The sequence below is a fragment of the Cyprinodon variegatus genome, unplaced genomic scaffold, assembly GCF_000732505.1.
Source record: "Cyprinodon variegatus isolate N-32 unplaced genomic scaffold, C_variegatus-1.0 Scaffold141, whole genome shotgun sequence".
Taxonomy (NCBI): domain Eukaryota; kingdom Metazoa; phylum Chordata; class Actinopteri; order Cyprinodontiformes; family Cyprinodontidae; genus Cyprinodon; species Cyprinodon variegatus.
The window spans coordinates 863,412-888,911 of NW_015150594.1; the positions used below are offsets into that span (position 1 = coordinate 863,412).

Sequence of the window (25,500 nt, forward strand, 5' to 3'; positions counted from 1 at the left end):
ACGGAAAGTAGCCAGACTGATCTGCGAGTGAAACCTTGAAAGCTCGCGAGATCAGGATGTTCTCACGAGGCTAGCAAAATTATTCAATTTGGCCATTGCACTGAAAATTTTTTAAATATCTGGCTCATTTTCCATACGATACAATACGAGAAAAGCCTAACTTGATTGTGATAAAAATTATTTGTCAGAATGAGAATGAAAAAGACTTTAAACTAATAAATGAAGGGAAAGTCATGCTCTGCTTTCATAGACAACAGAAGCCATCCGACCTGAAACACTGAAATCAAAGTTCAGGAATCACTTTTATATATTTTCTTAACCGAGTTCCTGTACTTTTAGATTAGATTTACCATAACAAATCTAAAGAGGTGAAAAAAAAACTGGAAAACCATGGAAAACATTTAAGGTTAAACCAATTAAGTTACAGAGTGACACAATGGCTTGGCTGAACAACTCAACTGAAAACATCCAAGGACTTTAAAAGCCCATCTGTGTGTGTATGTGTACCAAATGGGGTTAATTTATAGATGGTGTGTTTGGGGGGGGCTGCAATACTGCCAGAGAAAAGCTTCTATTGAATGAGTTCCATTAGCATTAGCTTTGGTTATAGCCTATCAAGGGGGGTGGGGGGACCTTACAGTCCTCCATTCAATTTGCATCCCATTATGTTGCTATGGCAGCCAAGCTTAAAGCAGTGCAGATATTTCCCACTGCACCACGAGAGGACTGGCGTGTTTGAATAAACATGTGTTCATGTGCACATACACACTTGGACATTTAGTTACATTGCAGAGGAGGAAATGAGCTCCTCATTCCGCTTTGATCTTGTGGCACATTTTTTCACATCAATTCAGTGTCTGTGGCTTTGCACGTGCCAAATTCATCAAAGGTGCCCCAATGTAAGAGAATCAAAGGCTGGCGGTTGTCACATTAGGAATACACGGGTTATCTAAAATTTGCAATTGCTTTGCTCTTTATTTTTGCTTGTATTTTCAGTAGATTCCTTAATCATTCAAGCATCATTATAGTCCTTTAATATTAATCAACCAGATCAGATGTTATTTCTATAAACTGTCAGTATGTCTTCCTTGTCTTTCACATACCTTTGTAAAAGTTTTTCCTATGAAGCTTGAGAACTTAAAATCTATACAGCCTGTTCTTTTTTTATATGAAGTTGACAGATTCAGGATCTCTCATCTTGTTCAGAGAAAATGAGTCGGTCTAGAACTGATGCGCTACTGAGTGGGCTAGAAAATAGGTTAAGCTGCTCTTTCATGACATTTTGATTGAAAGCTGAATAGATTTTAAGCATCTTTTTTCTTTATAGTGTGTCTGCTCTTGTCTATGTGAAAATGGGTATTTTTTTCACTCAAATATTCTCAGTTTCTGTCTGTGTTATGCTCTCAGTTCCTCTCCCTTTTTTCTCTTTTCCTCAAAGTATCTCTTCTTTGAATGGATGTGGAAACACAAACAGGCTGTGTCTGCCCAGTGGACCCTGTCGTTCTGCTTCCAACTTCTAGCCCTTTAACCTCCCTTAGATCTATACTTTTGTCAATAGCTTTAATGTCTAGCTTATCATACAGTTTTCTTTTTCTATTTTGGAGTCTGTGTTTTTTTCATTTTTTCTTTTCTTTTTGAAGAGTTATAACCATGTTCTATTATGTTAATTTGTTTTTCCACCATCCTTGCCTTCTCCCTTTCAAGCCTCGGGAGCCTGGTTCTCGATCTCTTAAGCACCATCACTGATCCCAAGTGGTAAAAAGGCAGAACTGCAGCACTAGTTCATTAAAAAAATCCCCCCCCATACTGTACTTGTGCGCCTAAACGGGGCTGAAGTACCTTTTCCACCATTGTTAATTCAAACATGTGTAATTATGCTGGAGTAAATAACGCATTATATTTTCAATCCTACTGAATCCTTTAATCTATAATTTTTTTTTTCTGCAGAATGCCTTTGCACAAGTCCAGCTCTGAAGATGGATCTGGAGGTAAACTGAGATGCAAATTGTTTTTGTCTTTAGCATTCTAAATGAATTGAATTCTTGTTGATTGTTTTGCTGTCTAAAATTATACTTAAAAGTGTTGCTGAAAACATGGAGGCTTGATTAAAAAGGAAGGATATTTTGGGGAATTTATAAAAAGGATATCTCTCCTTCCTTAAGGTAAATGGGACAACAAGAAGAAAAACAAATCCTTTTGGCAGAACTTCCGCAAATCTCAGCACAAACCGGTCGCTCGTCAGTCATCTAAAGGTTGGTGTGACTCTTGCTTTACAGACCTTATAGAACTTTATAAAAGCAATTATACACCTTAACCATGAAATATTGATGTATTAAAAAAAGAAACTTTTCAAATGTATACTTTTTATTTTTAAAAATGTAGTTCATATGTATTTGGCTGCTTATACTCTAAACATAAAAATCGAAGTGCAACTAACTCAATTCAAAAGTTACCTAATTTGTAAACAGTCAGTCCGGTTCTAACTTAAAAATGGGATAAAAATGTTATTTGATAACTGGCATATTTAAGCATCTGATTTTTGTAATTAAATCCCTGGTTTGGGCTACAAAAATCTAGTTCTTCTAAGAAATCCCAAGATAATTGTAAAGAGAACATTGGTGATCAAATATCATCATTAAGACCAAGGAACAAACCAGGGAGGTCGGTAGGTGACTCGGGTGCAAACAGGATGGACTAACTACAAACCAACCATGACATCCACCTAACAGACAGGTTGGGAAGAAGAGCTTTATGTAGAGAAGATGCCAAGAGGCCCTGGGTAGCTTGGGAGTTGCTGCAGAGATGCAAAGCTCATGCAAGGGAATCTGTTTACACCAATGGTAGCTCTCCGCACAAATTTGGCTTTTATGGAAGAGTGGCAAGAGAAAAGCTATACAAGTAAACGGAGAGGTCGATGGAGCAACATACAGGGCAATCCTGAAAGAAAACTTGTTAGATGCTTAAAACTGAGACCTGTATTCACTGTTGAACAGGCAGTGCCACAGTGAAATACTTAAAATAAATGCTTAAAACGGCCCAATGACTGTAAATATAATAGCAGGCCTTATATTTCTGTAAAAATGTTAATGCATGTTCCAGTTTGTTCTTATTTAACAATTATGTGCCTTTTATTTTGGTCTATCAAACATCTCAATGAAAGGTATTTGATATTATTAATTGTAGTGCAAAAGAACATGGATAATTAATCTTAAAGGTATAGTGGAAGATGTTCTTTTTCTGGGTCAAACATCACAATAAGTGGTCCTCCTAATTGTGAATCATTCTGGTGATATGTTAATTTAAGGCCATCCTTATTGCAAAAACGACCAAGAGATAAGTAAAAATGTCTTAAATTAAATGTATTAACCCCTAATTTGAGTTGGTAAATACAGTAAGATGAGTATTTTTGCCTTTAAAATCAGATAATCAGATAATATGCACTTGAAATAAGACAATGCAATAGTTTCTTCTTGTTTTAAATGTAAATTAATGTTTAACTTACCTCTTCAATTTAAGAACGAATGTGCATATTTTAAGAACTTATTTGGATTGCGTTATTTTCCAGCGTACGTGCACGTCCCCATTTTTCTTTTTGGAAACAGCAACTTCTAAACAGAGTTTTCACAAACAGAAATGGGCTCGTGCATGCTCACACGCATTTAATAGGTGGTCCCCTTTCTGTAGTGGGTAAAGGGTTATGCATGTGCATTTTTTTTTAAGCGGAGATGGCGGGTTTTTTTCAAAAATTTGCGAAAATCCTCCACAAACTTTTAAATACATTTCCACAGCCTTATTCTCTTGATTGCTATGTTTTCTCTGTGGTCTCTTTAGGAGAAGATATCGGGTATGTTGCCAGTGAGATCACGATGAGCGACGAAGAGCGCATTCAGCTGATGATGATGGTTAAAGAGAAAATGATCACTGTAGAAGAAGCTCTGGCTCGGGTAGGAATCATTTCCCACATTGTTTTTTTCTACTCCTTCTCTCCTCAAAACCTTCCCTACTTCAACAATTAAACCAATCTTTAAACCAGACACAACCTTCACATGTCTTACCTTTGTCCTGGATCCAAATCCCTTTTCCCCTTGTGATCCATAGTCTTCCAATCACTCTGGCTTCCTAAAACTAACTTACTAACCTAAACAAGGCTCCCCATTTGCTATCACTGCATTGTATTTTTTTTTTTTTACACACCCAAACACAACCACACACACACACCCACAAACACCCACTTAACACATAATCAATTTACATATTTGCTGGTGTTTCCTGAGGTTTAGTATTTGGGGGTTTGTGTTCTGGGAGTGTGTGTGGTAGTGTTGTTCAGCTCCTAATTCCAGTGTTGATAGTCATGGTGAATCAGTAGCTTAGTGGCCCAACCTGTTGGGAATGATTATCTGGTGCGTTGTGGGTTTTTTTTTTTCTCCTCTTTGGACATGGTGGATAATTATTTCACACTTTGCTATGATTTTTTTTTTCCTAATGAGTCTCCAATCAGTTCAAGTTTAGTATTTTTTTCTACCCTCCAGCTTCCTTTTCTGTCTCCTTTTTGGCCTTCTCTTTTTTCATGTGTGACAATCTTTATTTCTTTATTGTTTATAACATAGCTGGCCAAAATCAAGAACTGGATTACAGTACACATTTTTATTTATTTTGAATTTCAGCTGCCTTTTTCAGTGTGTTTATCTGATCCTGTGAAGCCATGGTGATGAGGATAACTTTAAAGAATAATCGTTTATATATTAAGTCACATTCTTTAAAAGCTCTTACAACTTTAAATACAACTGGAAATGTCACACAAAAAAAATCAATATAATTTTATATAATTATAATTATTTCAGCTTACTAAGTGAAGAACTCCTTAAAATGGCAGAGGCCCATTTTATGATCTCACCATAAAGACAACATAAAGCAAACTTTTCTATTCCTTAGTTAGGCAGAAGTGTTTACTAAAGATCAATAGATCAAATATTTAGCCAATTTGAATAATAAACCAAATCTGATTTGATTGTCAATATTGAATATGTCTTTATGATTGAATTAAACTGACTTTATAGTTATGTGTTTTAGTTATTGATTTTTATTTTGTAAAGTGCCTTGAGATTACATTCGCTGTGAATTGTTTCTATATAACGTGAACATATTATGTTTTTTTTAATTTCTTTTTTAAATGATAAACATTCATCATTCATATCATTATTTAGGGCGCGACAATAATTAATTGCCAATATTTGTGGTATAATTTTATTCAATAAGGGTGATATGACTATTGAATACATTTCTAGTATTTTGAAATCCATTACAGCCTATGATTACAGCGTTTTCCCTGACATTCAGAGCACAGGTGGTTCACCTTGACTCCGTGATTAATGACATACACCATAAACACGGAGTCTGTAGCGGCAGCAGGCAAAGCTGAGTGTAAAATACAAAAATAAAAAATACAGATACAGTAAAGAGCAGAGCTCTTGTCACCACTGAGAGGAAGCTGTACGGAAGAGGATTAGGGCCACTAAAAAAAGTAAAAAAAAACAAAAAGGAAACAGAATTTTTCATTTTATTTCACGCTATCATGGGAAAAAGTCAGAATTCTGACTTTAATCTCAAAATTCTGACTTAAAAGTAAAAAAACAGTCAAATTTCTGACTTTTAAGTCAGAATTGCTTTTTTCCCATATTAAACTGAAATTCAAAAATCAGTTAACTTTTTTTTTTCTTTTAAGTGCCCCTAATTCTCTTCCATAGTCCTGCGATATTATAGGGTGTGTAAAATGATTAATTTAGTTTTGACTGACCTGATGTGATGGATGCTTTAGAATAGACTAAATTAGACTTAATTTATCATTCTAATTTGTTAACATGGTGTTTTTAGGGTTAGGTTTGTTTGTCTTTTGAATATATGAAAGTATCACGAAAAAATAAAGGAGACAAAAACAGAGAAACTGTCAAATATGTAAGAACCAACAGACTGACAAATATGAAGAGGGAAAAATAAAAACCTGGTTAAATGCATTTAAAGAACATTTCTATAGCTAGCCAATATTAGCTTGTTAATTAGCCTGCTTTAGTCTTTTATTTCTGTTCCACGGTTGTCCCACTTTTTAATGAACCTGACATCTGCTGTTTTCTTGTAACGTTGGAAAAATGTTGTTTTCTGACATGTCTACTTCTTTTGGTATAATTAAAATTTTGAGTATGGAATGTTCTGAAGAGAAATATTGTTAAAAACATGCATCTTTAATAAATCACATTATCTTAAAGTAACAGCCATTCAATTTTTTTTTACTCTGACTCCACCTTTTCACTGAATTAGAGGGTCTGACCAGGAGATGAAGCTTCTCTTTAGATCTTAAGGTCCACAAATCATGACAGAAAGAATATTTTAGTACAAAGATTGATGTTTAAAAAGGAATAATAGGGGACCAGCCAAGTAACCACCATGGGTCCATCAAGGAAATCGGGGAAATTTTGAATGGCTGCTACTGTAGTGATTTCGATAAAAATATACCCAAAAAAGAAAGAAAAGACATTCAATTGAAACTTTTTGGGCCATCCATAACAGCCTGCTATGTTTTCTTAGCAGTGGTACAATAGGTGGGAGAGGGTTAGCGCTGTGTTAATATATCTCTGGCATTTCATTATGGTGATTTTGATCCACATGTATTTTATGGTAGAAAAAATTATTTGAAAAAAGTTTAAAATAATAAAAAATATATATAACCAACATCTTTTTTTTTTTTGGAATAGAGCTGTTTAATCCAACTACTCCACTCTAATTGGCCCCTACTGTAGCTCAGCTTACTGGTCCTATCTTAATTTAAGTTTTCCTCTAAATTGATTAGACTCTAGGCACCATCTACCAATGTAGGTGAGAGCAGAAGTCCAAAAGAAAGACAAAAGTTAAAGAAAACAGCAGCCAAAGCGCTAATCCTCAGACAATCCGTTGTGTTTAGACATGTTATCGGATGTGAGGGTTTATATAACATTAAAAAAAGCATATGATCCTATTTACAACACGTAAAGGTTTTCTAGCTCCAGGCTGTAGCTTTCAGAAGACACTGAATCGCTGTGATTGAACTCCACTGAATGTATGTTTCTCTGTGGTCCATTAAATTATAGCCAGACCTAGTGTTGCTGGGTGAGAGTGGGTGGTCCGCCCTGTCCCTCTGCCTCTCTAAACTTCTCTTCTCCATGTAGCTTAAGGAGTATGAGCGCAGCAAACAGTCCAGCAGTAGTGACACTGCAGAGTGGACTGAAGGATCTGCAGGCAATCTAAACCAGTCCTCAAATTGCAATGTAAGTATACCCCTTCCCACTCCCTTCCCTGCCTCTATTCTCCCTCTTTTAACACTCTCACCTTTATTTATTTATTTATTTATTTTTTAGCAAAAGTTGTCCTAAAAGTCAGATTCTTTACATTTTACTTGTGTAAACTAACTGATCTCAACTTCTTCTTTTTGTATTAATCTCTCTATATATATATTTTTTGAAAGACTAAATGCAGTTTATTTATCTATCTTTTTTTATTTAACAAAACAACCCTCCACCATCACATGTGGCTTGTGATTTTTTTTAATTGCCTCAGAACATTTAAATCTCATTGTTTGTCTTGTATTTATTTATTTTTTATGTTTTTTTATATTACTTCCATGGTCTTGCAGTTCAGCCAGCATAAGAAACATCCAGTTTGGTTCAAATGTTCACCTACATTTTATTTATTATTTTTCCTTTCATTTCCATCTCATTTGAGATGCTCATTTGTCCCTGTGGATTTGAAGTTGCTCTCATAAACAGACCCTTTGCCTCATGGAAGCTAAATGTTTAAAGCGACTATGATAAGTGGAAAGCTGGGTTGAGGGGTAGACTTAATCTTAGGAGCCTGTTTGTGATTTTTGTAAGCTGCTATCTTTGGAGAAATCAATATAGAACCTCTCTGTGTTATCTTGCAAGAACTTTAAAACCCTTGAAGGAGCCTAATGTTGTGAAGCAGGTTCCATAATAGGTGCTGTGAGTTCTAGATTTCAAGCTGTCAGCTGCTGTTTATTTTCCTGCAAACTTGTTTTCATTTGTTACCTTAAAAACCTCAAATGTCATTTTTATTTAAGTTTTGTTTTTAGACAAAATCTTGCATCATTGTGAAGGGTAAAATACTAATAAAATTCTTAAAAGTGTGGCATGCATCTTTAGCTAGTCCAAATTATTCTTCCTCTCAAAATTATAAAGACATGTTTAAACTATCAATACACTGGGGAGGAAAATGCGTGCACAAGTTGTAGTTTTTTTATTTAGTAAAATTATTTTACCTTCCTTTCATAAGTAATTTAATGATAATACATTTATTTCAAAGGCACCTTTTTGGACACTCAAGGTCACCGTACAAAAAATAAAAACACAATGGCAGAAACAAAGTCTAAACACAAAATAAAACAATTTAAAAATACAAAGGCTGGGACAGAAAAATTAATATTAAAGATAATAGGCAATTTTAAACAGATGAGTTTTTAGTTGTGATTTGAAATGGAGAAATGAGTCTATGTTTCTATGTAAGGCTGGCAGAGAGTTCAAAAGTTATGTTGGCCTGCTAAGATATTTGTGATTAAATTATATCAAAATGTAAAGAATTTTGAGGGAGGCTGAGTACTTGAGTGTGAATGTTATTTGATGTAATGTTTCTCATGGGGCTGTTTTTCACCCAGACAATCTCATAAAATGACCCATTTTCTATTTTAGGGAGCCAGTCTTATCACAACATCAAACATTCCCAAGTTTGCTAAAAATATCTGCCTGCTGTATTGTGTTGCAATATTCCTGTGCAGAATTTTAATTAAACAGTCCCTACTTCCAGACACAGTCTCCACAGTTAAAAAATGTTTCCTGATAATTAATATGAAGTAAAACATGACCTCAAAGCTATTAGATGGATAAAATTTCCACTCAAAGAGGAACTTAATTTCTTTCTTTCTCAATCTAGGTGACCTATTTGCTTGACTTCTTTAACTTTAAATTCCTTCTAAGACCCTTATTCATAATTATCTGATGCATATAAAACTGATTATTTAGCTACATTCATGCAAAACAGCTCTTTTTAATGTTCTTTAAAGATTCAAATATTCTTCTGGGTCATGATTGATGATTTCCTTCCACTTTAAAAAGTAGGTCAGTTATTGCATTCATAAACTAAGCCCAGGTCCTATGTGCTCTCTGGCTCTTTGATGTGACTGCTTGAATTGTGTATGAGTGTTCTGATCGCATTAATTAGTCAGCTGAACCTCGCCACTGACTTCCTGTTGGAGGAAGATAGATCGATTTGGGATTTTATAGACTTGTGTGGGGGGTTGGAGAGTTATACTGAAGGCGTATTGTGTAGGAACACACACTTTGACTCCAAAGGCAAGTGCTGGAGGCAGGGAGGAAGCTAGGGTGTTTTGGTAGGAGAGGATAAACACTTTATACTTGTCCCAGAGGCCTGAAAAATTGGGGAACTCTGCTAAATTTCATATAGCCTTAAGTTCTAAAATTGTCCGCTTCAGGAAATATTTCCTCTCGGATGTGGCTTCTGTTCATGCCCATTCTTCTTTCCAGATACAGATTTAGGTCAATCCCAAATCCATACAGTCAACAGCCCTACTCATCTTCTAAAGGCCTGCAGTCTTTTTCCAGAAACTCACGTTTGAAGTTGACATGTTTGCAGTTTTCTGCTCTTTTGTCTGATTTCACCACTCGCTGGGCAATCTGAGCCCAACATTCCAGGGCTGGCCATTAGCGATTTTGGGGCCAAGGCAGGGTCAGAGGGGCTCAAACGCTGGGATTGTTCTCCATGCACAACACGCCTTTTCTCTGCTAGCTGTGCAGCACAGTGCTTTAGAACAGTCCCTCATTCCTCTCTTGTGAACTCACTGAAAAGGCTCCATCTGCTAGCATGCAAACAGGCGTGCAGATATGATTATAGATGCATGATGGTGTGGTCAGTTTGGATGGATTTACTTGTTCTGCTCTTGTTAAACTGAGGGATTTGATCAAAGAAAGCAGAACCCTGCCTTCATTGGTGAGGTGGTAAGTTTTTATGCATATAGTGTATATTATTGCAATTAAAGTTGTTGTACAAAACAAAGTTTTGGAAATTACTTACAAAGTTTGTGAGCAAACCGTACTGGAGTTAGTGAAGCAAGCCTGAAGTGGTGGATAAGGAATTCCTACTTGGACTTTGTTTACAATAGCCTTTTAGCACTGCTTGATTCATGGCCCCATATAATTTACTGACTTTTTGTGGGATTCTCTCTCCACCTGATTATCTAGTCATTTGCATGGATGACTTGCTTAAATCTGAGCTGAGAGGTTCATTGTGACCCATTTTACAGTCCTCATCCAATGAAAACTTGGGTTTACCTTAAATCTTTTTGCTCTGCAAAACTGAAAGCCTTTTTGGACTTTTTCAATTTCTCTATGTGATATTTGGTGAAATTTGAGGAGTCAGCAGAGTGGTCAGAATTGTTCCGATGGAGGAGTGTCTGGTTTGAATGCTCAGTGGAGTTATGGATTTCTGCAGGTCTGACAGAAGCCTGAATGAATTACTGGAGTATTTTTGTTCTTGTCTGCTGGCCATTTTCAGCCTCAACTTAACATCTGTTTATACAAAATCTAATGAGTGAATTTCCAGGGAAAATTATGTTGTTGTTTTTTAAGTACAGACTTTATAAACTGACTTTTTTCAGATTTGTAAAATGTAGTTTTCACAACTACAGGCAACCAAATGTCATGTTGTTAGAATGATTAACTGTTTTGGCAGTATTAATTAGAATGTTATTGATTCAAAGCATATAGGTTTGTTACCAGGGATTGGCTGGTAAGAAATGTTCACATAACCTAGGTAAATATTCAGCACACCTTTAGTATTAAAAAGCTAAATAAAAATAGGAAAGGAGAACAAATGAGAAAACAAATCAGTTATACTAACTTAGCAAAAGGCAACATCTCTGAACTTGAGTTGTAGAAAGACTAAGTGCCTCTGACAATTTTACTAGATTTTTCTTTTATTTAGAGATCCAGGGAGATATAAGATATGACTTCAATAACTTTTTAGTCATATAACTTATTATTAGAATCTTCTGCTCTGCAGAGTGTTGGTGTTGGTGCACTAGCGCATCATTGTATGGTGCATTTATGCAGTAAAAAAAGAAAAAAATGATTATTGACTTTCTGATGAATATAAGATTCCTCAGTGTACCTTTAGACAAATAATGTAAAGTGTTTCAAAAACTATTTAATTAATATAGCTTATTTAAGTCAGAATAATGCTATCTTTATTACCGGTAGTATTTATATATATTTTGTTTAATCTATTAAATAGGTGCTGATATAAAACCATCCACTGCAAACCTTTGCGGTTTTTTAGTCTCTTTTTGACAATATTTTATAATGTTTGACATCAAGTAACACAGGTGCATTTTGGAGTTTGATAGAAGCTTGTGAATTAGTAAAGCTGTTGGCTCCAACACACAGCCTGCAATCAGCTGCCTATTAGCATTTTGACAGAATTAGATTTTTTTCTAACTGAAATTTTAAGACAACCTTTACCTTAATAAAGGCTTTGAGTATTTCTCTCTTAGTAATCACACTATCAAGGCCCATATTTTACAGAAAGTTGAATGAGTCTTTACACAGTAAGCTGATTTATAGTGTGTGGCAACAGGTGAGAGAGGGGCCACTGTGGGTTTACTAAACTCTATACGATGAAATTATCTTTAGCTTCTAAAAATTGTAAGAACATCATAGAAAAAGACACAGCACTGACTTGACCACCGTTTTGCCCTTATATTGACAGAGAAACGTGATTTTCTTTGTAGATAGCATCCTCTAAACTTTTTAAATTTAATGACCGTGAAATGATTTAAGGTTTTACATTCCTGCAAGTTCGATCATGCAAAATTCACTGAAGAGCTGGATGTGTGTGTGGGATCGGTGTGGAGATGTTACTTTGGAAACCAGCAAGCAACAAACACAAAATAAATTTACATCCAAATGTCTCACTTATCCCCAAACAACGAGAGTGGAAGAATAAAATGCAGCTCTGGGAGAAGCTGTGCTTGTGTGTGTGTGTCTGTGTTTTTACGACAGCTGCTTGTGAAGAAGTTTCTTTTAGAGATCAAAATCTTAATTGTTTAAATGTTTAAGAAATTCCCATGAAACTCATTCTGGGTTTCTTAGGAACTAGAAATTTGCACAATGCAGTGGGCTCACATCCATCTCTTTCAATCTTTCGCCTCACTAACTTTGTTGCCATCCTAAACAGAACTTCCATCCTTGTTGCATAATAACCTCATCCTCAAAACGCTAATGTGTTTCAATGTGTTGATTTCCTTTTTTTTATATATATAGTTTAATAAATACAAAACGATTTTAAGTTAGTTATTATTATTTGATCATAATCTTATTATTTTTTCCACCAGTCTCGTGAACAGTCGGATGATGAGCAATCCGAGGACTCGGTGAAGTTCAAAAGGCTTCACAAATTGGTCAACTCAACACGGCGAGTCAGGAAGAAGCTCATCAAAGTAGAAGAGGGCAAGAAACATTCCCCTGAAGGTCTGTGACTCCCGTTTTTAAAGAAAAGCTTTTATTTTCCTACGTTCAGCTCATCCTTTGTTCTCTTTTGCCTTTTAATTTGTTAAGTTGCATTAATCTTTTGTTCCGTTTAGATTTTCTGAATCTGGAAACTCCCTGCTGTGAGGACAACGCAGCTCTGTATACAGGGGTTCTAAAAAGACCCCCTTTGCCCCAGGAGGCCTCCCTTCCCTCTCTTATCCATGACCAACTCTCCTTGGATGGAGATACAGACAGTTTGACTACTTCCCCTTCATCCAGCAGTCTTGACACCTGGTCTGGACACAAACTAGTGAAAACCTTTAGTAAGTCTTCCAGCAACCACGGCCTCATCAGACCCCCGAGGAGAACTGCAGCCGGCTCGATCTCTGGTGTTGCAGGCAGTGGCTCTTCCTTCTCAGAGCTTGATGGATGTGGTCTTGACGATGAGGGAAAGCTCTCACGCTCCACGACAGAAAGCGAGATGAGGAAGGCACTAAGCTCCATATCCCACGGGGTAAGTAACAACGAAGCCCTTTACGCCTTTTACGGCCTCACCAAACCTCGCCCCAAACCCAATTCCCAGTCCCGCCTTCTGATTTCCCTGGAGGACGGCCAGCAAGGCAGTCCCAGACATCAACCATCTAACCGCCATCTTGGTAGCTGGACCCACCGGAAACCCGACCCCAACTACGCTTACTCCACCAAACACCTTTTGTACCAGCGCTCACGCAGTGCCAAGTCCCCCATCTCCCCCTTGTCTGTCACCCCCTCCTCACCCATCCGTTGTGACCTAACAAAGTCAAAGGGTTTCGGAAGCGGAGGCGGGGGCTGGGCGTTCCCTCCCCGGCGACTGCGAGGCCGAACTGCGGTCAGCGAGTTGAACATCACCTACGTTGTAGAGCGAAGCCTGTACGGTCACCTGAACTGGGCCCAGCTGGTGCGTCCAGTCACCCTCAGCCGCGCTGAGCGCCGCTGTCTGCTTGAGGAGGACCGCGAGGTGGACAGGAAATGGGCGGCCAGTGTGGACCGCTGCACCAAGCGTGTGCTGTTGCGAATCCAGCAGAAGTCTGTGAGTGTGGACCATGAGGTTTCAGTCGGCCGCCGCGTGTGAGCAGGACCTGGTACTTCAAAGTTGCAGAATAGCTCAGAGGGCTGGGATTATATTTAACACAAGAACATTTTCCGGCTGTGAAAAAAATAGGCAACTAAACTTCTTAAGAACTTGAAGCATCAATGTCTTTCACTGCCTTCAAGCATCTATCAGCTTAAACTTTTTCCCATTTTTATGTTTTTATCCTAAACTTCTATTTTATTCCGTAAGACTTTATTTAATTTAACAAAAGAGAGTGGAATATAATTTTGAAGGGGAAAGAAAATTATGCAAATTTATCAAAACAACACACAAATAAGTACCTAAAAAATTACTGTGCATCCGTTTCACACCCAGCTATATACTTACTTTGCTAAATAATAGCAAATATGGAAAAATGTTAGAGTTTATGCCATCGCAAGCAGGGGCAACAGCAAACAAGAACGTACAAGAATGTCACATAACATAATAAAATAAAATGTATGACTTATACAAAACACTGTCTGAATATAACATCCTCAAGGTGAAACTCTGCATCGTGTATTGCAATTGCAGCAATTTACCTTTTGACTCAGCTAGACTAAATATATGCCACATTTTTTATTTAGAATTGTATTTGGAACAATAAATCTAATTGTTTTGGTGATCATTTTCGTTTTACTCCTCAGTTATCCACTATCACTTCATCCGAATCGTAAAAATTTGGATTTAACAAGATTTTGGTGGTAATGACCACAAGAGTAGGGTGATGAAATTGCAGGGTGAATTCCTTCACAGCCCCCTGTATCCTTTGGGGAAATGGCTTATCCTTTGACCTTTAAGTGAAGAGCTTAAGCTTCCATCCTTTATATTTCAGATGAATATAAAATGACTCCTTAATGTGTCGTGTCCCATTTTGGGGGTAAAATTTCATATGTGCCTTTTATAAATGTCAGCTCCCTGAAGAATCGTACCCTCTCACTGATCCCTGTGGGTGTATGAGATGTACATGCTCCATGCTGCTCATCCTAAAATGCTGTGTGGCTCAAAACCTCACACTCAAAGACTGATCCACTGAAGGACCTTCATTCAGATTCAGCAACCGAACAGCCTTTTATGCCCATTAGTTTTTAAAGCCAAATATAGCATCAAAAGACAGATAAGAAGGAACATTTTATCCTGCAGGGGTTGCAAATGGGAGTAATAAGGTTTTGGATGAAAATAGTCTCATCCATAGCCTCAGCACTCCAACAGAAGAAGAGGCAGAAAGAGGAGGAGTGGGTGGTTGTACAGAGCTATCCTGCAGCTTTGAGAGTACCTGAAGCCTGTCATGTTCTAGTGAAGTCACTGGAGATCGCTCTCATCCAGATACTCTCTGAATCCACTTTTTTTTGTCGTGGCTTTTAATCTTTTTTTTTTTTTGTGGCTCGTGCCTCAACTGCAGATGTTGCTTTTTTTGTTTTTTTTGTTCCTTATATATATATTTTTCTTGTTTTTTTCTGGAAGACATTTTTATCTGGGTGCATGTCCATTCCATCAAACGTTACCATCACCTTTTTTTTTTTTACACATTTTTGTTCTCCAAACTGCTTTTGCTCCCTAGCGGTGATGTAGGCTGCAGCTGTGGACATCTGATGCAACAACAGCTTGTCGATGTGCAGGGCTGTCTCAGTTGGGGATTGTTTGTTTTTTCGAGGATTGTCTAAACTCTCAGTGAAGTTATTTTACAAAGGAAAGTAAAAGAATAAATACCATCATCGCAACCCCTTGCTCAAATCCTTTATAACTGTTTTTTTGATATTTTTGTGTGTAACATCATAAAGTCAAATCCGGTTTTCCTTCATACCATTACCCACTCCCCTTGTGTTTACTCCTATTTCGCTTATGGTGTCTTATTCGGAGAAAAACGATGAGATGCACATAATAAAATTAATTTTGGGCCAGTTTTAATTGCCATTACTGATTATGAAATATCTCGATTTCTCTTGAAAAACTCTTACTTTTGATAAATAAAAACTATGGAAATCAAACAAGCTGAAGTCCGCCAAACCAGCACCAATTTACAGCACTTTCTGCCAATGCATCATAAAAAAAATCTGCAAAAGCATGAAAATTATTTTATGAAAGAATACATTAATCAACTAATAATGAAAATAATTATAAATGCACAATGCAATGAGATATTCAATTATTTTCTTTAAGAAAACATATATATATTTTTTAACAAGGCTCATATTTGCAGAAATGTTTGCAAGATTCTGCTTTAATGTATTTAACTACAACGGAGCCAATAGTTCTTTCTTTTTTAATGTATAAACTATTTCTATTAGAAGCAGCCTTGTGTTAGATAGAGTAGTCAACTTTACAAAAGTAACTTTATCATTACTCAGTGCAAATCCTGATAAAATTGTATTGCGGTCTCTCATCAGCAGAATTCTTTGTGCGTCTTTAGACACCTCAGATAGTTTTATTATAAAACAGTCATTATGCTGTCACCTACTTCGAATCTGCTCAACTAATATGCAGATTAGCAAATTGAAAAAAACATTTGTTAGTTCAATAGTTTAATCGTTTATTTTATTTTTTTACCACATAGAAAAACTTCCACCTGGCACCTTCCTTGAAGTTTTAAAGCCTTGAAGGAGCAAACTTCTAAATGCATCTTTGCACCCCATCGTGCTTGTTACCCATACTTTTAAATAGGAGTTTATACATTACTCTGTTACATCATGTCTGTTGCCTGTCTTTAGTCTCGTATGACATCATGCCACTTACATACAAGCCATACAGCCACGTTCATTATCCCAACTACTGCCTGTGTTCAAGCAAGGCATGAGTCATTGTGTGCAGTTTGGTTGGGTGTGCCTTCTATAACGTGACCTTCTTGAGCATGACTCATTTGATTGTGCTTTGGCTCCCCCCACACAGAGAACATGCAGCTTCGGGGGCTTCGACCTGTCCAACCGTTCTCTCCATGTGGTCAACGCAGCCTCCGAAGCCAATGTAAGAGCTGGAGCACAAGCTGAATTCCCCTGTCGCAATAAATTATCCCCGGTTTTGACCCATCCTGCCCTTGATTAGCCCCCACCCAACCCCCATGTAATTTCCATCTTTTTTCCACTCCATGTTCATCATCTTACTTTTTTTTTTTTTTCTCCCTAACATGGCAGAATAAGGAACAGGAGGCATTATACAGAGAAGTGGTGAAATCTCCCAACACCACTCGGATCTCCCTGGGCAAGAAAGTAAAGTCGGTGAAGGAGACCATGAGGAAACGCATGTCGAAAAAGTACAGCAACTCGCTGTCTGAGCAGGTTAGAAAGACCGACCCAGACACAAATATTCATGTTCAAACATTATTATTATAGCTGCTTTTTGTTTTGAGTGAAACTAAATCACATTTAAACCCTTAAAAGAACTGGAACAAAGATTTATTTGACATGAAGCAGGTGAAAAAAGCGTGGTTTATGTTGTATCCATCCAAGTTCAGCAAACGTGGATCATGTTTGTAGTGAAAGCCACATGTTCTGTCTACAGGCAGTGAGTGGGTGGAAATATTTGCACTAGACACCAAACAAAAAGGAAGAGATTTTGATTTCTCTTCCTGCTCTGCTGTTCTTGGACCATGTCTGTTGGGTGGAGAGTGTTTATCCATGTTGAGCTGACATAGTACTGTAACTGCCCCATGGGCTCTCTCTCTTCCTTGGAACTCATAAGTATATAGAGGCCATCTCTTGCTCTGGACCAATTTTTAGGGGGAAATTTGCGGCTTTTAGGCTCATAAGCTGTGCAAACTTCTGACATCTGTGCATTGTAACTAGGGCTGCAACGAACCATTATTTTGCCTATCAATTAATCTGTCTATTATTTTTTCGATTAATCGATTAATAATCGGATAGCAAAAGCTTCCTTAAAGAAGACTTTTTACAAAATTAAACAAGGTGAAACTAAAACTTTTCCATTTGAGGGGTTCTGGATAGAGCATAATGACAGCTAAAAAAAGTTTTTAATCTTAAATACAACATTTTTATATCTTTTTTTTTACAACTTAAAATATAATTAGTGCTATAAATGGGCTAGAAGCATAATTGACAGTCTTTATACTTCATCTAACATTTAATCGAATGCTGAATTAGTTGTTGAATATTTCAATAATTGATTATCCACGAATAATCCGATTTCAGCGCTAGTTGTAACACATTTAGCAAGGTAAAAATCAAGGAAATTAAGTTGTCACTGTATTCTAACTAATGTTGGTTAAATAACAGCAAAATAACCTTTCTGTGCCTATTTATTGTGGATATATTTATTACCAAGTAAGAAAAATTTTAATTTCACTGGTAACCTATGTATCGAATGAATAAGGAAATAAATCTGATTAAAAAGTACTTTTATGTATTCTCATTTAACAGGTAGAACATCTATTATAATGCAAAAAGCTCCTTTTCTGTATGAAGAACGATGTCATACATTTATCACCTTGGCAAAATACATTACAATATGCCAAGCAGTCGATCTTTAAGACATTATAATGCACTTAGGAATTTATCCTTGTCGTATTTTCATTACCACTAAGACAAATGATACACAGTTTGGCTTCCCTGGAAGGCCTGAAATGTAAATTTTCACTGCTTTTTGTCAATGTGTTGCAGCCATTTAGTAGAACACAGTGCCATCTATTGGATTACCTAAACATGTGCAACATATTCCAGTATCTTGGGGCTCAGTTTAATGTTAATAAACATCCAATTACGAACCCTATCTAAGTTATTTAGAATGTTTTATTGTCAAATTCCTATAAAAGCAGTTTGGGAAGACTTTTCCCTAATGTTTTTAACCTCTCAGTCACTCAGCTCTCTCTCTTTTTTTCCCTTTTCTCTTGTGTTTTCTACTATTCCCGAATCTTCATTCCCCTTCCTTCATTTCCATCTTATAGTCCAGTCCTGACGGAGCCCCTGGTTCGCCACAGTCTCCTCTTCCAGACACCGACTCCTTGGAGAAACCAAAACTAAAGGCCGGAGGCTCGGTGGAAAGCCTGCGCAGTTCACTCAGCGGCCAGAGTTCAATGAGTGAGAAATATCTTCTTTTTTTTTTTTTTTATCCATTACCTTAAATGATAGTTCCAGGGTTAGATTAAAAGAAATTAGTTTCATTAACCCACTCTATAGGATGGGTGATATATTACAATATGGAAATATATATGACTTAGAATTCAAACTTTATCATAGTCACTATATAAAGCCCTCCATCTTTTTTTTTTTTTTCTGTGCAGACTGTCAACACGTTGTGCTTACAGCTGTTATTTTGATAGGAACTTTTCTTTCTGGTTTCCCCACCACAGACAGAAATGGAGTAAAAAATAGGAGCTGTTTGAAATAATGATAACTTCCACCCTGTCTTTTTGAAGCTTCTTGACACATGCATTTTATGACACAAGATAATGTTTGGAAGAGGGTTTTAGTCAAAGTTCACAATGTTTATGTATGAACACGATTCTACAGTTAATTGTTTTTAGAAGAATTTTTTTTTTTTTTTTTGGATAAAAAGGAGCAGGTTTATCATAGCTTAAATGTTTATACAGTACTTGTGCATGCTTGTCTCCAGGTGGTCAGACAGTGAGCACCACCGACTCGTCGGCCAGCAACAGAGAGAGTGTGAAGTCAGAGGACGGAGACGACGAAGAGCCGCCTTACAGGGGGCCGTTCTGCGGCCGCGCTCGAGTTCACACAGACTTCACTCCCAGCCCCTATGACACCGACTCCCTTAAACTGAAGGTAGAGATACTTTCTCTTCCTTTAGGATGTATCCATATCATCTTGTCAAATTACTCTTTCTCAACTTTAACTCTGTTTTAACCCTCATATCTCCAGGGATAGAAAATATTGCCAACAGCAACAAATATACGTATATCTTCTTTTTCAAAAAGCTTCATATCCACAGTTTCAGACAATTCCACAGTGATATTATACAGTTGTAGCTTATATTGGTATATCTATTGTTAGGGGCTTATTTAGTTTTTGTACCCCTTACAGCTTGTTTACCTGCATTTCATGTCAAGCATCTTATAATGCATGAGGGTGAATTTACTATTTTTGTATATTCTTTCTTATTCTGGGGATATTCATCATTGTTTTTTGTAATTTATTCGTAATACCTAAAGAAATTGTGACATCAAAACATTTGGATGCTTTTTAACTAAAAGGGTATTTTTATCTTGCAAAGATCAAGAACAGAAAATCTCTTTCAGAAATTCATTCATTGTCTTTTTTTATTCACTTCCTGATTCCATTTGAGGGGAGACGCACCACCTACATAATGAGTATCTACCTAAATTTTAGGCTTAAGACTTAAACTTTTTTTGCATTATTAAGTTATTAAGTGTTTTCCTAATATTTATGTATATATTTATCAAAAGTATTGAATCTAAAATATAATTTTGTTTAAGTGTATACATTTTTTAAGCCTTTTTATGATCTCCTGTTTCAATTTATTTATAATGGGTCCAAAGTCCCATTTTGAACTGATCAAAGCAATATGTGGGAGTCCTCCTGTTGTTATTTTATAAGAGTCAAATATCCACATATGCTTTTAGTTAACCTAGCTGATGCTTAAAGGTTAAGTAATTGGTTGTTAAAGCACCAAGGAGTGTAGTTTATTCAAAACATCCCATGGCAGACATAAAACAACTAAAAGGCTAAAATCACCACCACCTGAATAGAACCCAACTTTCATTGAGTGTTTTTTTTGTTGTGTGTTTGTTTTTCTTAAATATAAATGTGTTGCTCTTCAATTTACTACAAAAAACTTAAATCAAAGTACTATTTTCAAGAAACTGTTTTCTTCTCTGTTCCATGTATTCAGAGAGGGGATGTGATCGATATCATCAGTAAGCCGCCGATGGGAACATGGATGGGACTCCTCAACAACAAAGTGGGCACCTTCAAGTTCATCTATGTGGACGTGCTGAATGAGGAAGAGGAGAAGCCTAAAAGGCCTGTCAGGAGGAGGAGGAAGGGCCGACCCCCCAAACCCACATCAGTGGAGGAGCTGCTGGAGCGGATAAACCTCAAGGTGGGGTTCCACAAATGGAAGAAAATTATTTAATTAGACATATTTAGGCTATTCTATACTTAATGCATATTTTTTTTTGTTAAAAGCTATTTTTACTGACAAAATTGCCTGTGAGGCAAATATAGTTTACCCAATTACAGGCCACACTGTTCAGAAGGTTTGCTTTGACACTGATTCACAAACATTAACACCCACATTGGCACAACCGCACTCCTGTAAAGCGGTTGGTGTCTTCTTTAGCCAAACCTACATATTGCTCCGTGCTCACTATCATCTCCTCCCACCCAGGCAGCCTGCGGGCCTCCGGTTCCCCAAATAGAAACAGAGACTTCCTGTGGCTTTGTCTGGTTTCATCTACAGCAAACTCAATTGCCAAGCCGCAGATTAAAGCTTGCTGAGGCTAAGCTGCGAATCTACTGCTTAGAAATTCATAACAGCATCATATTGAAATCAGTCAGAACCAGATGCTTGAAGTTCATAGGTTCAATTTTCAATTCAAACAACAGTTTACAGCAACACATTCCTAGCATGTATGCATTTTATTAGTTAGCAGTTCCAGTTTATTTTTTTGTGTGTTTATTTAAATGATTCTATGGGTTGAAGTTTCCTAAGAAATGATTAGTGCTGGATACAGTAGGATTTCGTTTAACTCCTTTACATTAACAACTAAGTTCTTAAACTCAGTATGGTAAATGTTTTTTTTCTGACCATAAAGTCTAATCTCTTCTCTGGTAAGATCTCATTTCCTTTCTTCCTGAAACTTAGTTTGAGATATGCAATCTTTGTAGTGACTCCTGATAATGTGCGGTTTTGCACTATAGAACAAAAGCGGATGTGGTTTGATTTGATGCCTGATGACTCTGCACACGTGGTGAACCATGTTGACAATGCTGTGTCAAATAAAACAGTGCCTAAGGGCTACTTTGAATCGATTATCAAGTTAAATGCAATGGTATTCTTTTTTTTAATTTTACCTCATTTTCTTCTTAGATTCAAATTGTATTTTTCGCATATTTCCTTCCCTTTCACACCCTGACCCTGACTTCTTATATTTATCCCTTTTACTTCATATATATATATATTCCACAGGAGCACATGCCTACTTTTCTGTTCAATGGGTATGAAGATTTGGACACATTTAAGCTGCTGGAAGAAGAAGACTTGGATGAGTTGAATATCAAAGATCCTCAGCACAGAGCGGTGCTGCTTACGGCTGTGGAGCTGCTACAGGAGTATGACAGTGAGTAGAATAATGAACCCAGGTGATTCTTCAGTTTTAGAAAGTTGTCAACCTTCTGCTTTGCCCGTCTTGATGTTTGCTAGTTTGATTGGATATGTTTATATTTACTATGAATAATACTTTATTACAAGCACATAATTTAAAGCTTATCACCCTAGTATTATAAATGTTACTCTTGCGGTTGGAACCATAAAACAAAAACGAAATCAAAGATTTTTGTGAAATAAACTGCCGTCAACAATGAGATACATGTTTTAGCTCTTCAATAAATGGATAAATGAATATAAAAACATTGTTGTGTATATTGCATGTTCTCCCTGAGCATGCGTGGGTTCTCTCCGGGTACTCCGGCTTCCTCCCACAGTCCAAAAACATGACTGTTAGGTTAATTGGCTTCTCTAAAATTCTCCTTAGGTGCGAGTGTGTGCATGAATGGTTGTTTGTCTCTGTGTTGCCCTGCGATGGACTGGCGACCTGTCCAGGGTGTGCCCCGCCTCTCACCCACTGACAGCTAGAGATAGGCACCAGCACCCCTCGCGACCCCACTTGGGATTAAGCATGTTTGAAAATGGATAGATGCATGGATGTTGTGTATATTTTTTTTCAGTATTGCTTTACTCTGCTACCGTATAATTAAATCCATTCTAACCATAATTTAGTTGAAAAGTCACTTTATTGATAATTCACCTTTGAAATTTAATCTCTGTGTGGAAAAAAAAGCTGTTCTGTGAAGGCATCAGAGGTTAAAAAAAAAACATTAATAAACCAATGGCATTGAGAAAAACAAGGAAAAAACAGCAGGTCATGTTGTAAAGAAAACAATAGTATGGTTAGAATTTAAAACAATATCTCAAATAATTATCTCAAACTGAACACATGTATTCCATCATAAAATAAGGAAAGTTAAAGGGAATTCTGCAAACCTACGAAGACATAGATGTCAGATTGAGGACAGCATTAATTAACAGTGGAATCATGCTATGGGGATGATGTTCTTCATCAAGGACAGGACAGTGATGTTCAAAATGCAGAGTGATATATGAAAAATCAGACCAGCACCTTATCTTATTCGTAACATCTCACTCTTAATTGAGGCTGGCAGAGCTTTAATCTATTAAATGGTGAAATGGACAAAAAATGTCAGATGTCCTTGAAAGGCAAAGATAATGGAGAAGCCCTTCAAAAAAAATGTGAACCTCTAATTGTACTAACCGATGGCTCTATGAATTATTGATCCATGGGGGGGATATTTAAAATAAAAAAAAGAAAAAGTAAAAACTCAATGAATGTTCCATTGCTGTTCTGTATTTCTTTGCTTTTTATCTCACTTAATTCAAATAAGATGCCAAATAAAGGGGCTTGTATTTTGCCATAAGCTGAAAAAGTTTAAATATTATACAGGCTTGGTTGTGTTGCAGAGAATTTTGATGAATTTTCCTATCTTTTCAGGCAGCAGTGATCCAGAGCGCAGTGGGTTGTCAGGTTCTCAGGAGAAGCTGCTGTCAGAGGGTCGAGGTCTTGTGGGGGACTCCCCGAGGGATTCTGGCTGCTATGAGAGCAATGAAAATTTGGAAAATGGTAAAGATCCCTTTTGCTTAGTCCAGCTATTTCAACCCGATAAGAATTACTAAAGTTAGCTTCGTCACACCCTTACTAATTCCCTTTTTTCAGTTCTTTTCATTCCTGCTCCATTACTTTCTAAGCTTTTGCATAACTTCCTCTCATTGTCATTCCTCCAAATAAGCTTCATCCCTGAGTCTTGCTTTTTTTAACCTATCTCAGTGTGGGTGCTTAAAAGAAATAAATCTTTTCTTTTGCTTTCACTGCACTTTCTTCACCCCTCTTTCCACCCTGTAGGCGTTCTGTGCCGTCAGTGCCAAAGTCCGGTTGTAGCTGTGAGGGAACCTGCCTTCAGACCACTAAGCCTAGTCCACCCAACAATGTTGGGAGCACAGAGGGAGGGACTTGGCCCAGTATGCAGAACTGTTTTGATGAGGGCAAACTCTCTGCCTAGTTGTGGACACGTGTTTCCTACCGGCCCATATGTGGCTACCAGCTCCATAGGTGGATATCAGGAAGATGAACGTGAATAGAATATTGCTGCTGAGGGCTGTAAGGACGTGGCAGTTAGAAGCTAACAAAAAACTTGCAGTGTAGTGATGTCAGAAAATGTTTGTTTACTTCAAGTTTTAAATCTTGTAAGTTGATAAATGGTGCAAAGGGGTTCAGATCAGTGCTATGATGTAATCAAACTCACCTACTTTTGTGTTTATAGGTGAATACATATATATATTGCACAGAACTGTATGTGCCTAAAATGATGAAACTTTAGTATTATGCAGATTGTAAAAGTGATCATAAAAGACAAATTGAGTCTTATTTTTTGTTTTGTTATGTTTTTTTCTGGACACTATTCTCTGCGTCTGGCACCTTCTATCACTTAGTGCATCCATTATCTCAGCTCCATGACTCAAACTTCTGCTTGTCTCATTTCTGTTTCTTTACAGCTTCAGTGTAACTGCTACTTTTTATCATTTACTATTATTATTATTTTTTCCCTATCTCTAATGTCTGTCTTTTACAAGCAGCAGTAAATTGTGCAATCCACAACATAGACCTAAGAAGTTGCTCAATAAAAATATTAAAAGGGACTCTGGTGCTGCAATTTTTTTCTTATTTTTTGCCTCTTTTTCTGTCTGTTTGATTTCCTTTTTCATGCAACTAAGCTGTTCATAAACATTCTTTACATACTCTGCATCTCTTTCTGCAGGTTCAGGCTTCCTCAGTTGTGCTATACTTATCCACTTATTTTAATTTTATGATATGGTTGTACTTCTAATTAAATTTAGAGATGCGCCAATCAAAAATAAGGGAAATATTCATATCTCATATTATACCTGCTTATACAGATTTTAGACAATTATGGTGGAAAAAAATATGTATATTATAAATAATTCTTGCAAGTTGGAAATCCAGTGGGATTTGCTATTTTTTTGGTGCTGCCCTAATAGTAGGATAAACCAATATTACGATTTATTTCCTCCCATATTACATTTAAAAACCAAACGATACAAACTGTCAAACAAAAAAACTTATACTATGGATATATTGGACATGAAACTCATGGCTGCCCAGTGACCGAAATACTGCCTTCAGGGGAAAAAGGGTCGTTTTCATATTTCTGAAAGGTAACTGGAAAAATCAGACCTCTGAATATGACTTCTGTTTTGTATTTTTCCCAAAAGTCACTGTTGAAGTCTTGTTTGTTTTAATACCAATAGAATCTTCAATCTTTCAGTAAAAGGCGATCTTAGTGAAGATTTCCTACCCTTGTAACAAAGATTTTCAAAGAGAAGATAATATGGTTTTCTTTTTATTGTTGTGCCTCCTCTGAGTTAATGGAAAGGGCTGCTTGAGTCCTCTCTCTGCAACAACTTCTACAAAAACATTCCTCTACTCGACGTGTTATCAAAGTTTGTATAACTCAGCGCTATGCAAAGTTTAACTTCTAAAATGGCTGCTAAAGATGTAAATTATTT

The 25,500-nt window shown here is 36.8% G+C and overlaps 1 protein-coding gene across 6 annotated transcripts in view; it reads left to right on the forward strand.

Annotated features, from left to right (window-relative positions):
* sash1 (SAM and SH3 domain containing 1) overlaps positions 1-25,500 on the forward strand; it is a 201,075-nt gene that overhangs the window by 165,285 nt on the left and 10,290 nt on the right. For 4 of the 6 annotated variants that reach the window (XM_015376773.1, XM_015376777.1, XM_015376776.1 and 1 more), the window contains exons 5-17: positions 1,948-1,988; positions 2,163-2,252; positions 3,832-3,944; positions 7,197-7,295; positions 12,446-12,581; positions 12,695-13,095; positions 16,579-16,653; positions 16,821-16,964; positions 18,587-18,719; positions 19,255-19,424; positions 20,512-20,721; positions 21,811-21,961; positions 23,411-23,539. In XM_015376773.1, the coding sequence (XP_015232259.1) occupies positions 1,948-1,988; positions 2,163-2,252; positions 3,832-3,944; positions 7,197-7,295; positions 12,446-12,581; positions 12,695-13,095; positions 16,579-16,653; positions 16,821-16,964; positions 18,587-18,719; positions 19,255-19,424; positions 20,512-20,721; positions 21,811-21,961; positions 23,411-23,539 (1,892 nt within the window). The remainder of the gene's footprint in view (positions 1-1,947; positions 1,989-2,162; positions 2,253-3,831; positions 3,945-7,196; positions 7,296-12,445; positions 12,582-12,694; positions 13,096-16,578; positions 16,654-16,820; positions 16,965-18,586; positions 18,720-19,254; positions 19,425-20,511; positions 20,722-21,810; positions 21,962-23,410; positions 23,540-25,500) is intronic. The other 2 variants (XM_015376774.1, XM_015376775.1) reach the window with 2 other exon arrangements.